Genomic DNA, 15,898 nt, shown 5'->3' with positions numbered 1-15,898 from the left:
TCTCCCTATCAAAGGAATATCACATTTTCCTACATTATATTCCATCTGCCAAGTTTTTATCCATTCATTTAATCTATGTCCCTCTGTTGAGTGTCTTTCATCCTCACTACTTGCCCTCCCACCTATTTTTGTGAGATTTCCAAATTTCACAATTGTACATTCACTTCCCTCATCAAAGTTAATATATATTGTAAATAACTTTGATTCCAGCATATTGGAGTGCTCCCTGCAGGACTCCATTAGTTGCAAGTTGTCATCTTGAAAATACCTCTTGTATCCCAACTCTCTGGTTTCTATTAGTTAGGCAATCCTCTATACCAATTGGAGAATGCTTGAGATAACTATTTGAAGTTATGTTAGATATAACCAGTTGAAGTTATATTAGAGATAACCAGTTGGGGTTGAGATAACCAGTTGGAGTTATCTCAACTCCAACATAACTCCAGTTGGTTATCTCAACGCCAACTGGATTTATGTTGGGGTTGAGATAACCAGTTGGATTTATGTTGGGGTTGAGATAACCAGTTGGATTTATGTTGGGGTTGAGATAACCAGTTGGATTTATGTTGGGGTTGAGATAACCAGTTGGATTTATGTTGGGGTTGAGATAACTAGTTGGGTTTCATACCTGTCTCTAGTTGAAACCATGCTGGGGGTGGGGTTTACAGATTGACAGGTGCCTGGCCAGTAGGATAGCAGCAAACCACCGGGATTGGCCAATGGGGAGCTGCCGTCGCGCGAGGCGCTGGAAGGTCCCGGCTCCGTTTTAACCGCCGTTCCGCGCGCGAGCCCGGGGCCAGCCGCTGAGTCCCAATTCTTACCGCCTGCAGCCTGCCCTGTTTCCCGCCGATGGACAACTCTGAGGTAAGTGAAAGAAGGAGATGGTAAAATCTGGAATCCCTCCGGCGTTTTCCCCATATTCTTAGGACCTTTTGGAAGGAGCCGGGCTGCTTTCGAGCGCGACCGGCGGGAAGTTGTGGCGCCTGGGCGGGATTCGGAAAAACCCGGAGCGGGGGGCGGTGACCGTGAGCACTCGGGGAGGGGGCGGGGCCAGCGAACACTCGGAGAGGGGCGGGGCCAGCGAGCACGCGGGGAGGGGCGTGGCCTGCGAGCACGCGGGGGAGGGGCGTGGCCTGCGAGCACGCGGGGAGGGCGTGGCCTGCGAGCACGCGGGGAGGGGCGCGTGGCCTGCGAGCGCTCGGGGAGGGGGCGGGGCCAGCGAGCGCTCGGGGAGGGGGCGGGGCCAGCGAGCGCTCGGGGAGGGGGCGGGGCCAGCGAGCGCTCGGGAGGGGCGGGGCCAGCGAGCGCTCGGGAGGGGGTGGGGGCCAGCGAGCGCTCGGGAGGGGGCGGGGCCAGCGAGCGCTCGGGAGGGGGCGGGGCCAGCGAGCGCTCGGGGAGGGGGCGGGGCCAGCGAGCGCTCGGGGAGGGGGCGGGGCCAGCGAGCGCTCGGGGAGGGGGCGGGGCCAGCGAGCGCTCGGGGAGGGGGCGGGGCCAGCGAGCGCTCGGGGAGGGGGCGGGGCCAGCGAGCGCTCGGGGAGGGGGCGGGGCCAGCGAGCGCTCGGGGAGGGGGCGGGGCCATCGAGCGCTCGGGGAGGGGGCGGGGCCAGCGAGCGCTCGGGGAGGGGCGGGGCCGGGCAGGGGGCGGGGCCAGCGAGGGGTCGGGGAGGGGCGGGGCCAGCGAGGGGTCGGGGAGGGGGCGGGGCCAGCGAGGGGTCGGGGAGCGGTCGGGGAGGCGGGACGCGCGAGGGCTCTGGGGGAGGGGGGTGGGGCGCGCGAGTTCTGGGGGGCGGGGCGCGCGAGTTCTGGGGGGGCGGGGCGCGCGAGTTCTGGGGAGGGGGGCGGGGCGCGCGAGTTCTGGGGAGGGGGCGGGGCGCGCGAGGGTTCTGGGGGAGGGGGGCGGGGCGCGCGAGGGTTCTGGGGGAGGGGGGCGGGGCGCGCGAGGGTTCTGGGGGAGGGGGGCGGGGCGCGCGAGGGTTCTGGGGGAGGGGGGCGGGGCGCGCGAGGGCTCTGGGAGGGGGGGCGGGGCGCGCGAGGGCTCTGGGAGGGGGGGCGGGGCGCGCGAGGGCTCTGGGAGGGGGGGCGGGGCGCGCGAGGGCTCTGGGAGGGGGGGCGGGGCGCGCGAGGGCTCTGGGAGGGGGGGCGGGGCGCGCGAGGGCTCTGGGAGGGGGGGCGGGGCGCGCGAGGGCTCTGGGAGGGGGGGCGGGGCGCGCGAGGGCTCCGGGAGGGGGGGCGGGGAGCGCGAGGGCTCTGGGAGGGGGGCGGGGCGCGCGAGGGCTTTGGGGGGGCGGGGCGCGCGAAGGCTCTGGGAGGGGGGGCGGGGCGCGCGAGGGCTCTGGGAGGGGGCGGGGCGCGCGAGGGTTCGGGGGGCGGGGCACGCGAGGGCTCTGGGGGGGCGGGGCGCGCGAAGCCGCCGGGGAGGGGGGCGGGGCCCGCGAGCGCTCGGGAAAGGGGGCGGGGTCAGCGAGCGCCCGGGAAAGGGGGCGGAGCTAGCGGGCGCTCGGAGATAGGAGGCGTGGCTCTGAACTCGGGGGTATGGGATTGGATTCTGGAGGGCTTGGGGGCGCGGTCCGGGAGGGACTCGGGAAGGCTCGGCCGGGTTCGGGAGTACTCGGGGCGCTGGGAGCCGCCAGTCTCTCGGAGACGGTGAGAGTGTGTGCGGGGTGGCCGCTGTGGGAATCGCTGCTCGTAACCGCATTGTGTTCAGTAGTTTTCAATGACCAGGCTGGTTACTGTGAGTATGGCAAGGACTGTGCCTGTGGATTCGGTGGGTGGATGAAGGAGGGGGCCACCGATTGTCCGGAGCCCCCCTCTTCGGCCTGTCCGGAGCCTCGCGCTCTCGGGCTGTGGGGTGCCGGTCAGTCGGTCCGGGGACCCGCTCCCGAGTTAGTGGCTCTCGCAGGGGTGGAGAGTGTTGGTGGCTGCCCGAGGAGCTGAGTCTTTACGGGGGTCGAGTGAGTGAGTGTCCCGGGGAGTGGGGCTTGGGCCCGGCTGCGGGAGGCAGAGCGCGGCCAGGAGCACACGCGAGGCCCCAGGGAGGCAGCGGGCCCCACACAACAGGTCGAGGGCAGGCCGCTGGAGTTGATCCCCCGGTATTGTGATCCAGACTGCCCGCTGAGTGAGAGACTGAGTGATCACAAACTGCGGCTTGGCCCGGGAGGAGGAAAAGGATGTGGGTTGGTTAGTACTTGAGCATTTTTTGTGGCTGGTGGGAGGAAGGAGAGTAGAGGAAGAGTTGGAAAGAGATTGAATTGATTCAGAGGAAAAAGAGAAAAACCTCAGGTGTGGCAGCATCTGGGGAGAAAGCAACAGAGTTAACGTTTCAAGCCCAATAGGGCTCTTCGGACTCGAACAGAGACAAGGAGAATAAAGTACAGTGTAAATGCTTGACAGGAAATGATCACTTTTGGGTCTATGGTCTTCACCCCAGGATTTTCCTCAGCTGTCTGAGTGCAACTGATAAAGATTGATTGCTAGGTGTATTCAGCTCAATTATTGATGTATCATGGGTTGTTAGGGTGGTAGGAAGGGAAATTGCTCATTCCCCATGTGCCTGGGGGACGACGACATGTGTGATTTCTGAGAAGAGCAATGAAGTCTTTCTGAGCAGGAAGTACATGGTGAGACTGGGTGGAGAGGAAAAGAGAGTCTCACATGGCCTGGGTGGATTTCCTCTACATTGGTGTAATAAAATTGTAAGTGTGCTTTTAAAGAGTCAGTTTATAATTTTGCTGTGCATACTTATAAGAGGAACTCCTACAAGCACACATTAATGTAAGGGAGAGGAATAGAATATTGTATTAAAGAGGGATGGAGGGAAGTAGTATACTGTCAAGGTCATGCTCTGAATGAGACTGAGCAAACATGTGACCAGTGAGTTCCTGAAGCATGTAAAGTGCCAGACAAGAACACTGTAGGGTGAAACACATTCTCCGAATGTGACCCAGAGTTGATGAGGGAAGTAATTTCGGAGAAATGAACAGTATGTTGAGGCAAAAATTTTAGTTTCGGTAGCATGCAAGGGAAAGGACAGCTCTGTGGTGAAAATGTGCTGATGTAGAGGAAAAAAGTAGAAAGGAAAGTGTTGAGAGCTGATTCGAAGTAAAGTGGAGGCAGAAACTAATTTTAAAAAGTACTATGCCATTTCAAACTTTGGAAAATGTTTTACTGTATATTCCAAGGATGTAATGATGATGAATTTCCTGATATTTTCCTTGACCTAACTCAACATTATGGAGATCAAAATATTTTTAGGCATGAAACTTGTTTGAACAAATCTCGGTATGATTTCTGTACTGAAAGTCAATATACTTGCTGTACTCTGTCTTATTGCAAAAGTTTTTATTGAGAAAAGTAAACATCTGCTATTCTGAATGGCAACGTGTTTTAAGATGTGGGTAAAACCTGTGAGTGGCAGAACAGTGGTCGAGTCCGTTGCATTTTATGTCATTGAGCCATATGGATCAGAAAGATCTTGAGTGCAACCCAGTGATTCTGGTCATTGTGCAGCCCTAGTTATTTTTGGATAATGTGGCCATTTAGCTTGATCACACTTATTGTCTAGGATTTCAAATTGAGGCCTGCCTGTCTGCTGGAATGAATTATTGGATGGCCCCTCTGAAATTGTGTGCACCTAAATCCACAGAACCAAAGATGGCAGACAGGGAAACAAGAATCACAGAGAAAGGGTTACTTCAGAAGTAATACAATGGTGCTTTCTATAGAGTTAAATTGAAGAGTGTAAACAATAGTTCCGGGTGGTTGCAAGGCAATATCTGTTTCAGATGAATTTATGAAAAGCAATCTCAAAACACTCATGGTTCAGCTAAAGTCTTACAATTACACAGCACCTTGCACAGCCTCAGTATTATAAAGGAATTTATAGCCAACTATTTTGAAGTATAGTCACAGCCCTAATCAGTATCCCAACTTGCACTGTATATATTGCAAAATAAACTTTGTATGTTGTAATCAGAGGTGAGCTTATTGAGCCTTATCATGGAGCATACTGCTCATTGACAAATGCTAAATGTTAGTGTGAAATTGCTTTTGCACAGGAAGATTAGTGATCGAGAACGATGTAATAAGTTTATTAAACAAAGGTTTGCAGTTCAGAATAGTCAGTAAATGAAGTCTGGTGACTCATCACTACTTAAGTAACTCTATTGGCATTGAATTGGGATTGTTTCCCTGTTGGTGAGGCTGCATATTTAAAATGTTCTTAAAACTTTAGTACTTGGAACCCCATTGAGGCTTCGTGCTGCAAGTTATATTAATCCCATGGCAAATATTAAAAGTGTATTCTTGGATCATGTCTAGAGACTCAGGGACTGGAAACATAATAGTTTAAATGGCTGAATGAATTGTACAAAGCAAGATATACTTAAAGAGCAAGCCTATCTTATCCCTACAGTGTTCTAAATTCCATTATTGTACAAATTTGTTTTTGTGGGAAGTGGGAGACGCAGTAACTCACGATAAATTGATACACACATTGCTGCACTTCCTGACTGACTGCACATACTGGTAACTCCTTGTTCTGCTTTCAACCCCTCAAGACACCTGATCTGTCACATGGGCATTTATTGTTTTGGGATTTCAATAAAGTGAGCAGGTGAAGTTTTACATTGTACTTCATTTTTAAATGACCCAGCAGTTCAAGTATTTTGTTGTTCAAAACTTGATCTAAAGAATACAATTTTGAGATATGACACTGGAGTGACGAATCAATTCCAAATTGGCAAATGATTGAAGTAGCATTGTGCGGAACTACTGATATTGAATCAAGAGCATTGCCACTAACAAACTGACTGAGAAAATATTGACATCGGTAGTCCAAGTAATCTCGATAAGAAAACTGGTCACATGGGAGATTTAGTACTATGATTCCTTCTCCATGTCTACTTTGGATATTAAGCTGTAACGGAATGATAGAGACACAGATAATCTCGTTCCCCTAAGGCTGCTCACCACATGCATCTGAGAGACTGGGCCAGCAGTTGGCCTCCCCAGGTCTGAGGATGTTCTGTTACAAGAGTAAGAAGATAAGCTACTAACTGCACAACTAAAGCAAAACTGAGGTAAAAGTAAGGGTGTTCAGAGTGTAGTATAGTTATTCGGACAACTTTTATTGAAATGCACAAGGTTGGATTCAGAAAGAGGCTTTGAAGTTAGCCACGTTAATGGCAAGTTACTTGTATTCAGAAGGTTAATACTTGGCAGATTCTTGCATCTTCTCTACATGGCAATGCTTAGGTTTGGGAGTTACAAACCTGTGTGATGTATGCTTCCCTGCCATAGCAGACAGAGCTGCTCCTCTGCCCAAAGCTTTTAATCACTTGTGCTCTTTATTGAGAAGAAAACATTTTTAAAATCTGCTAATATTATGATGAGAGCCTGCAACATTAAGTGGGATACTTGCCTGCATTCCTACTGGCTAGATTTATTAACTTAGTGGCCATTGTTCTGTGTCAATGGATGAAATGACCTGCTTATTGCTAGTATTTCTGGGATGGTAGGGATATAGTTGAAACAGGAGAATTTAGAATTTGTCATATTTCAAATTCTATGTTCCACTAATTTGTAATTTATGGTAAAGACAATGTCATTGTTTTGTGTATTGACTTCTGATGCATTTTACTATAATGCTTTGGTTTCCTTGAGAATAAAGAGGGAGTGAGCTGTCAGTGATGGATTTTTCAGTGCCAAAGCACAACATAAAAACAGACAAATTAATAGAAGGGTACATATGGGATCTAAGAAAATCCTTATCTCGATTGTACTAATTTAGTACTGGTCATTCTTTAGTGGGTTAGAAGAGAACTGTAATTATGTGCTGCGCCTTAAGACAACGGAAAGTAAAAACTTAATTCCATATGAGACTTGGAACGTAGTTCAACAGTGTGTATGTTCTGGGGAGAGGTTATGAGTTACAAAGCCCCTCATTTAGTCCAGGATCGCCTGTTTCAAAACCTTGTGGGTTGTCAGTTTGTTTTGCGGTTTGTTATACAAATTAAGTTTTTCCAGATTGTAGACAATGGCTTTTGTTGGGCTAATCAATTATAGAAAAATTGGTGATATTTTAAAATAGAATTGGTTTTGGAGTTGAAATAAGTTTTTAAGGTTAAATAATGAGATGAGGTAGCTCTTCTGACCTCCATTTTGTTGGAGGAGAGAGGGACTGAACATCTCTATCGGTAATTCAAACATGATAACGGACAGAATAAATTTCCTTCTAATAACCTATTTGCACTAATTATGTTAATTATTGTAAGTTTGTAGTGTGTTTTCTTTAGAATTCCATTTGCATGAAGGAAATTCATTGTAGGAAAAACATAAAACATCTTGCAGAAGAGGTCCATAACACTAAAATTACCTTTTCATATGCTGCATTTTTGGCAGAGGTGCAAAGTACGCCTGGTGCTAATAACAGTTTATTTCCTAGATGGGAACTGATTTAATCTTGAAGTTGGTAAGCTGTGAAAATGATTGGTTTCTCATGAATGCTGGAGAAAGCAGAAGCCAGTCTGTTGCTCTTAATCAGACCACGTGCTATCTGGTGATGCTTACTAATGGATCACTTGTGTTTGCGTTCATGCGGCACTGCAGTGCTGCCATTAACATTTTATGCTTGGCTGTAGCATAATTATGGTAGTGTTTCTATGAAGAAGGTGAAAGCAACTGATTTTTTTTTGCCACTGAAGTGTTTCACTGCTATTTTGAAACAGTTACTAGAGATGGTGAAACTTTGGACTAGATAAATTGTTTAATTAAAGGGGCCATATAGGCGGCAATAGATATACTGACAAGTATTGAGTATTCAAAAGCCAATAGACTGCTTAACATTGGGGTGACATCTTGGCCCATGTTTCCAATTAGCAATTTGGCTTAGAGCACCAGGTTCACAAGCACAGCTTTCAAGAACCAAATAATATTTTGGAACCTAACCATGCATTGTGCAGGTTTAGTGAAGGCTGAGGCACCATTGCCATTCTAGATCATTTTCAGAGAACCATGGTGAAGCTGAGTTCTAACTATTCATTGTCTGCATAACGTTAGCTGCAGTTGTAGAATGGCAAATGAAGAATAGCTAACTTAGGAATCCTCATCTTTTACTGGCTCACCTATACTTCAGCTTGTGCACGGAGAGTTTGGAACTTTACCAGGCCATCTGATATTAACTATACAGATTCATTTCTGGCAAGATCGTCAGCTATCTTGTAGATTTGTTTTCAAGTGTTCTGTAAGCCTCTTCAAACTTTTACACCCAATTACCAGAAGTTGAGGCAGCTTTTACAAATCCTGTTGCCTATGGAGCTTTGTCGTGTCTTTGGACAACTGATTAACATCAGTAAGAGAAAAACATCTAATTTTGCAAAATTGTTATTTTCACTTGCTGCTTCCTATGTTAAACAGTGAGTTAGATAGGATTGCGATCTATAAGATTATACGTCTTTATTGAACTCACTTCCCGTATCTGGAAGATTGAAGTTAATCTATTGATGATATTTGAACACCTAAAATATTGTTTTGGGAGGTTAACGATATGCATTGAATTAGAAAATGTTCAGTCTATGCTTTTATGTATTTTTAAAAACCGACAGCATCTTTGTAATTTCATAGTGCCTTCAACTTGGTAAGACATCCTGAGGTGCTCCAGAGGCGTTGGGAAACAAAATATGGCACTGAGGTATATAAAATGATGCTAGAGCAGGTGCCAAAAGCTTAATCAGTCAGGTTTTAAGTATAGCTTAAAGGGAAGGAAAACGAGGTAGGGATGTTTGGGAGAAAATTTCAGATCTTGGGCCTGGGCAGTTCATGCCCATTGGTGGAATAGTTAAAATCAAAGCTGCTCAAGAGGGGCACATTTTTTAGGCTTGTTGGACTTGCTACTAGAGTTGGGGAGGAATAAGACTTTGTAGAGTTTTGAAAATAAAGGTAAGTTTAAAAAATTTTTAGTTGCATAGATGACGTGAATGAGGTCTGAAAAATGCCACTGTTTTGCCCTAATATCTCTGTTGAAAATTAACTTTTCCAGCTCAATATTTTAGCTGTCAGTGCATTAAGCATCCGTGATCATAATGAAAATGTTCTCAGTCACTTGCATATAGCTAAGTAATAATAATTAACATGGCTCTATAGTCACACTGGTAAATAAACCTTTGTGTTAGGCTTTGACTCCCATCGCATCACTTGACACCAATTAACAAATGCATTGCAGGTGGATAAGCAAACCTGATCAGAGTTAAAGGCCTATAAAAATAGCATCGATGTAACTTCATAAATGAGGCTGTGCTGGAAGCTGCTCAAGTCTTTTGTAAGTTGATCTCAACAAGCTCATTATGAAGTGTCATAAATATTCTAGTTTCTACTTTGTTGGGATGGTGTTTTTGACCAAACACTAACTATTGTTCAGGCTGTCCCAGAGGTTTGTAGCCTGTTATGGAACTCTGTTTACTGTGTGTTTAACTAAATTCCTAACACAGCATATTTGATGTTGTAAATATTATATTAAATGGTATGGTGGACATCAATATTTGATTAAACATATTTTTACATGAACAGATTGCAATTCAGTTGTCTTTAAACAATTGGATAACTTTGTTAGTAATAGAAACGGAAATGTGCAGTTATTGTGGAGAAAGAGAATGAGAGAATATCAATCTTTTAGATCGATTAACTTTAAAACTGGGATTAGTTCAGAGATGTAGTGGCTTTTAAGCAAGTGAATGGGAGGAGGGGGAAGCGAAAGTGTGAAAACCAATGTTTGACGTAGAAAGCAGGGTAGCTTCAATGGTTCAAGCCCAATGCGAGTGGTAATGGGGCAAATAAAGGACAAAATGTTTGTCTGGAGGTATTGGCAGAATAGTGAACAGCTTCATTCCAAAAAGGGAAAAAAGAGAAACAAAAAAAATACAAAATTGGTGGCTACATGCAGTAGTGCAAAGGTGGAAATGATCCCTCAATATGAGGGAGCTAAAATGAAGAGCAACAGTGATATTGGATTCTTTCTTACATAAGTCATGATGTGGGTGACTGTACAAACGCTTCCTCCACCCCCAGATTGATGGGTTGTTTCAGAGGTAACAAGATCACATTTTTCCTGTACTGTTACATATGGGGAATTAAGGCCTGATTGCAATCTTCAGTTCGGCTGGCTGTGAAAGGGGGAGGGTGTGCAAACGTGAATCCAATAAAAACCTTTATTACTCTAACTGTGGACTAAGTTCCTACTCAATATGACTGTTATCTTGGAGAGGCTGTTATCTAACACATGTTGACATGAGCACAGGGGAAAACCTTGCTGGGAACCAGAAAAGGAAATATTTGTCCTCTTGCTTTTCGGCTTTGAGAAGGATTTTTTAAATTAGAGAAAGGGTAATGGAGTTGGTGAAAAACTGTTTCTAAAAAAGATGGTATCAAGTGACTTAGCTTTAGAATTTTCAAGTGGTTGATGGAACTTTTACATAGATATCAGTCTGATTATGCTGAGCTGTAACACTAATAAAGACCGTGCACTTTTATAATTGTGTTAGCAGCATCGTGATCTAGTTAAAGCTAAGGTTAAACTTGTTGCCTGGCACTGTTGGACTAATACTATAACGCTTATATCATTTCAGTTTCTTTTTTTTAAAATGTCATTTGCAGTTTTAGAAGTTGCATCTCCATCCATTTAGGAAATTTTTACAAGATTTTTAACATGAGTTTGGCTTTGCTTGTTACCTCATCTTTATTCAGGACCACATGTAGCTGTTGGCTGCTTGTAGGACTGGTGACTAACCAGATTCAGATTGAAAACTGGGTCAAACTGATCAGAGATAAATGGCAAACTGTAAACAGTAGCTGTGATTTTGGACAAACTGAGCTCCAGCATCTTCACAAAGGTGTGAGAATGAAGGTGACAACGTTACTCAATATAATTCTGTTAGGCATGGGCTGCGTTTGAGATCAGCTTTGTACTTGGTACACCAGAAAGAGATTTTAAAAGTAAAGTATTGAATGGAACATCATTCTAATGTTCCCATTTTGGAATATAGTCTCACAGCCCCAGTGCACATTACATAAGACCTGCATGTGCAAATGTTGGGTTTGGTTATGGATGCATTAGCTGATTCATCAAAAGATAATCTTGGCAGAGCAGAATAATCAGTGATTTGCTTTTACATAAGGCAAAACAAAAACACATTTGCGAATTAAGGTACAACAGCAGCAACTTCAATTTTGCACTCCAGGCAATCCACTGTGAACTTTATAATTGAGGAAATTTCATAAGAGTTGATGCAGACAGTGACAAAACTTTTTTCTTCTAAAATAAATGCATAAAATGACCTAATTTGGCCAGTGAGTGATCTTAGTACTTTTAGGCTTTGCTCCATATCTGACTAGACATTTATCGTTTACGAACTGTTTCCCATCATTTAAGAAAAATTCCATGAATTATCATAGCACCTAATTAAATTTATTTTGGATTCCCTCATTCCATGCTTGCTTGTTGGCACTGAGTCAGTACCACTGAAATGTGGAGACAAGAAATAGGATCATATGAATTGTGTGCTTTATTTTATCTTTTGTGGATTATATTTATTAAAGATGAAGTAAAGCTTTTGGGGTTAAATTCCTGTGGGGTTTTCAGCAGAAAGCTCCATGGAAACACCAGAGAGGCTGTAACAGTTTCCAAGCCAATCAGTTAAACTTCAGTGGTGGAAAAACTTTTAGAAATAGTACTCTGGTTAAAATTAAGAGACACTTGGATGAGTGTGCATTAGTTAAGGAAAGCCAGCAGGAATTTACAATCCCCAGAAAACTGATAACTTTAAAAATAAATGCATCTGAACTCCCAGTGACCAATTAAGAGGAATTGTATAAGATTTCAAATCTTAAGACTTGCTGTAACAAACAAGCTAAAATCAACATCTTGTTAAAAATTATCTAGTAGGCAGCTAATATTCTAAACTGCTGAAAAGATAACCCTTCATAATGTTTTAATATGACCAATAATCACAAGCTGTGTACATTACAATGCCATTTACAAACGATTACAGTTTTTGTGGGTAAATGTCCAATCATGCACAGCTTCCAGAAGATTCACTTTACCCCATTTCGACGAGTTTTAATGTCACACAACAGTTGAAAAGCATTTCTCCTGGTTTTGGCAAATTTCCAAGTCAGTTACCAGTAAGGTCCACTCGGCGGTTTCTGGTAAATTTTCTAGGGTCTTCAGATTGTCACAGGAGGCATCTCTATGACCAGGGACCATCCTCCAGCATTCAGCTTGATCGCTGACTGAAGATTTGCAGCCTTCACAACTCAATTGTCAACACCAGCTTCAGCCTTTTGTCTCTGTGAGACCTCTCTTTATGTTCAAAAACTCTAGAGATCATCCACAGTCAGCCCACCTGCTTTTACCTTTATTTTCAGATGTATGAACATATTGCACCTTCCTCCTAGTAAGTCTCAACCTTGGCCCTCGCCCCTGTGGCCGTTGTAACCCAACCATTAAGGCTTGTTGTCTAGTTGAATTTGAAGCCGATTGCATGACTTTCCTTTCCTCCATTTTACCTGAAATTAACGAGACAGTGCAAAATGTAAACATTTTATAAAACCTCAAGTTTATAACAGTTTCACTAATGTGTGAATTTTTTTTTGAGGTAATAGTTGTAACAAGTGAGGGTATTGTGATTTTGTATATAGACTTCCACAAGGTGTTTGATAAAGTGCCACATAATAGGTTTGTCAACAGAGTCAGAGCACATGGAATAATAGGGAAAGTGGCAACATGGATGTGAAACTGGCTGAGTGACCGGAAGTAGAACACAAAATGGTTGATTTTCAGGTCTGAGGGAATGTGTTTAGTGATGTTCCGTAAGGGCAACATTAAGATCACTTTTCCATGATATGTCTTAACCTAGATTTGGTGTTTTGGGCACAATTTTAAGATTTGCAAAGAGAACTAACTTCGGAAGTAAATTAGAATTAAGAAGATAAAAGACTTTACAAGGATGCAGGTAGATTGTTGGCGTAGATGGGCAGGTGGCAGATAATATTCCATGCAGTCAACAACTTATTTATAAACGTCTTCAGTGTGATGAAATGTCCCAAGGTGCTTCACAGGGACATTATACAACAAAGTATGATACCGAGCCATATAAGGGTACATTAGAGCAGATGACCAAATGCTTGATCACAGGTAAGTTTTTAGAGGTGTCATACAGGAGGAAAGTGAGGTAGAGAGGTTTAGGGACAGAATCCCAGAGTTTGGGATCTAGGCAATTGAATGCACAGCCATGAATGATGGAGCAATTACAATTATCCTTCCCTGATAAGGTCAGAAATGAGAATGTTTGCTGATGACTGTACATTGTCTAGTACCATTCGCGACTCCTAAGATTTTGAAGTTGCCTGTCCAAAGGCAGAAAGACATGGACAATATCCAGGCTTGGGTTGACAAGTGGCAAATAACATTTATGCCGTACAAGGCAATTGCTATCCCTAATGAGAGAATCTAACCATCGTCCTATGACATTCAATTGCATTACCATTGCTGAATCCCCCACTGTCAACTCCTTGGGATTACCATTGACCAGAAACTGAACTGGACTAGCCAGATGGCTACAGAAGCAGGTTACAGGCAAGGAATCCTTTGGCAAGTAAATTCCCTTCTGATCCCCTAACATCATCCAGGACAAAGCAACCGCTTGATTCCTACCCCCTTCCACAAACATTCAATCCATACACCACTGACAAACAATGCTAGCTGTGTACCATCTACTAGATGCAGTGCAGCATCTCTCTGAGGTTCCTTAGCAATCTCCAAGTTCACGTTCGCTACCATCTAGAAGGACGGGAGCAGCAGATACCTGGGAACATGTTGCAAAACACACTGATGTTATCTGTGTGGGCATTTCAACGTGAGACAAGTTCTTGGTGGCATATAGGTTTGTTTTGAAATGGTGTGCGGTGTCATGTGAAACCACCCTTGAGAATAAGCAGCCCAGTTGTAGTGTACCAATTGCTGAAGACTCATTAAATGAAAGAAAAGGTAAATACACATAAACAGGCCTATAATCCAGAGAGACACCATCACCATAGATACACACACACAATTTTACCTAGAAATTGCTCCTTGTTCCAAACTATATCCCTGATACCTAAAGTCAGTAAGACTTCCCCGTTCCTAAGCAGCATCAAAGTAAGTAAATCTAAGTTTATTCCAGTTCATAATTACCACACATCACGAGAATGATCCAGTCTGAGAAGCGTCTTCGCCTGATTCAATGAAGATAAGTAAACTGCCTTTACAAAGGTTTCTGCAATAACTTAGCTGTAAAATATAAAAAGGATCTTTGCTGTTAGATGGCGAGATGTTAAACTGGTTTGTCTGCTTCTGCAAGAGTTGACACTTAAATACGTGGCTCTCTCAGACACCATATATTGGGCCATCTATCTCTCCTACAATCTTGGGCCCTTGAAAATTAGCATCTGTATACCTCCCCCCCCCGATCTCAGTCAACTTGATAAACTGCTTCCTGATAATAGAGATATTTGCATCTGATTTTTATCTAGATGTCTGCTAATCTTACTTGGAAAAAGGATGCCTCTTTAAATGTCAGCTGCGATTCTCCCCTGTTGCTATGTGGATTACATCCCCTCGTTCCTTTTATTACTTCTGTGTCTTGTTGTTACCTGGTAAATCCATGACAAACACCATTATCTGGAGGCTCCCCTAAAAAAAAACAGGGAGGCAGTGGCATGGTGTTATTATCACTGGTCTGGTAACAAAGACCCAGAGTAATGCTTTGAGGATCCAAATTCGAATCCTGCTGTTTGAAACCCACCAAGGCAGAGTAAAATTTGAATTCAATAAAAAGTCTAATGACAACTATGAAGCTATTGTTGTAAAATCCCAAGTCTCTTACTATCTTGACTTGGAAATATAGCTCTGTTCCTTCAGTATTTCTGGGTCAAAATACTGGAACTCCCTTAACAGCACTGTGTGTGTACCGACACAGTAAGAAGTCTGACAACACCAGGTTTAAGTCCAACCGATTTATTTGATATTTTTACTAACAAATAAATCGGTTGGACTTAAACCTGGTGTTGTCAGACTTCCTACTGTGTTCACCCCAGTCCAATGCCGGCATCCCCACATCATGTGTACCTACACCCCAGGGAAGTCAGCTCACCAACACCTTCTGAAGGGAAACTCGGCATGGGTAATAAATCTGACCTAGCTAGCTATGCCCACGTTCTGTAAAAAATTTAAAAATAAGGATGCACAACGGGTCAGAATTAGAGGAGTGCAAATATCTCAGCAGATTGTAGGGCTGAAGGTGCTACCCCAGATAAGGAGGGAAAAGGTCATGGAGGGATTCAAAACATCAATTGAGGATTTTAAAATCCAAGAATTTGCTTAACTGAGAGCACGTGTGTGTCACTGAACAGGAGTAATAGGAAAAAGGGACTTGGTGTGAATTAAGGCACAGGCAGCAGATTTTTGTCAGATGTTTAGTCTATAGAAGGTAGAAAATGTAAAACGAGTGCATTGGAATAGCCAAGTCTGGTGGTGTTGTTGACCTGAATGAGGATTTCAGCAGCAGATTAGTTGAGAGAGGCGAAGTTGAGTATTGTTAGTATTGTTACGACGGTGGAAATAAGCTTGTTGTGATGAGTATGGGATCAGATATGACTCCAAGGTTGAGAACAAGTTGCACTTCATCGCCGACTGTTGCCAGGCAAGGAGCTGGAGTTGGTAACTGGGGAATGCAGCTTGGAGCCTAAAAACAGTGGCTTCTGTCTGCATCCAATACTGGAAGTCAGATTAACAGGCTGATAATGTAGCAACAATGGAGGAGTCACAGGAGGTGATGGTGAAATAGAGCTGGTGTCACCAATGTATCTGTCA

At 44.6% G+C, this 15,898-nt stretch overlaps 1 protein-coding gene across 4 annotated transcripts in view; it reads left to right on the top strand.

Annotated features, from left to right (window-relative positions):
- Positions 1-790: 790 nt before the first annotated feature.
- Positions 791-15,898, top strand: part of LOC145357939 (protein tyrosine phosphatase type IVA 2-like) — a 99,709-nt gene continuing 84,601 nt past the window's right edge. Inside the window, exon 1 of one of the 4 annotated variants that reach the window (XM_080211525.1) lies at positions 791-864. Coding sequence is in view for 1 of the 4 variants with exons in the window: in XM_080211527.1 (XP_080067653.1) it covers positions 2,714-2,731 (18 nt within the window). In the remaining 3 variants the exon portion in view is untranslated. Of the gene's footprint in view, positions 865-2,602; positions 2,732-15,898 lie in introns of those variants that run through there. The other 3 variants (XM_080211524.1, XM_080211527.1, XM_080211526.1) reach the window with 3 other exon arrangements.

The sequence above is a fragment of the Carcharhinus amblyrhynchos genome, chromosome 24 (genome assembly GCF_965287045.1).
Source record: "Carcharhinus amblyrhynchos chromosome 24, sCarAmb.v2.hapA, whole genome shotgun sequence".
NCBI lineage: Eukaryota > Metazoa > Chordata > Chondrichthyes > Carcharhiniformes > Carcharhinidae > Carcharhinus > Carcharhinus amblyrhynchos.
Note: the sequence above shows the minus strand (reverse complement) of the source record. Positions and strands in the feature narration are given on the sequence as shown.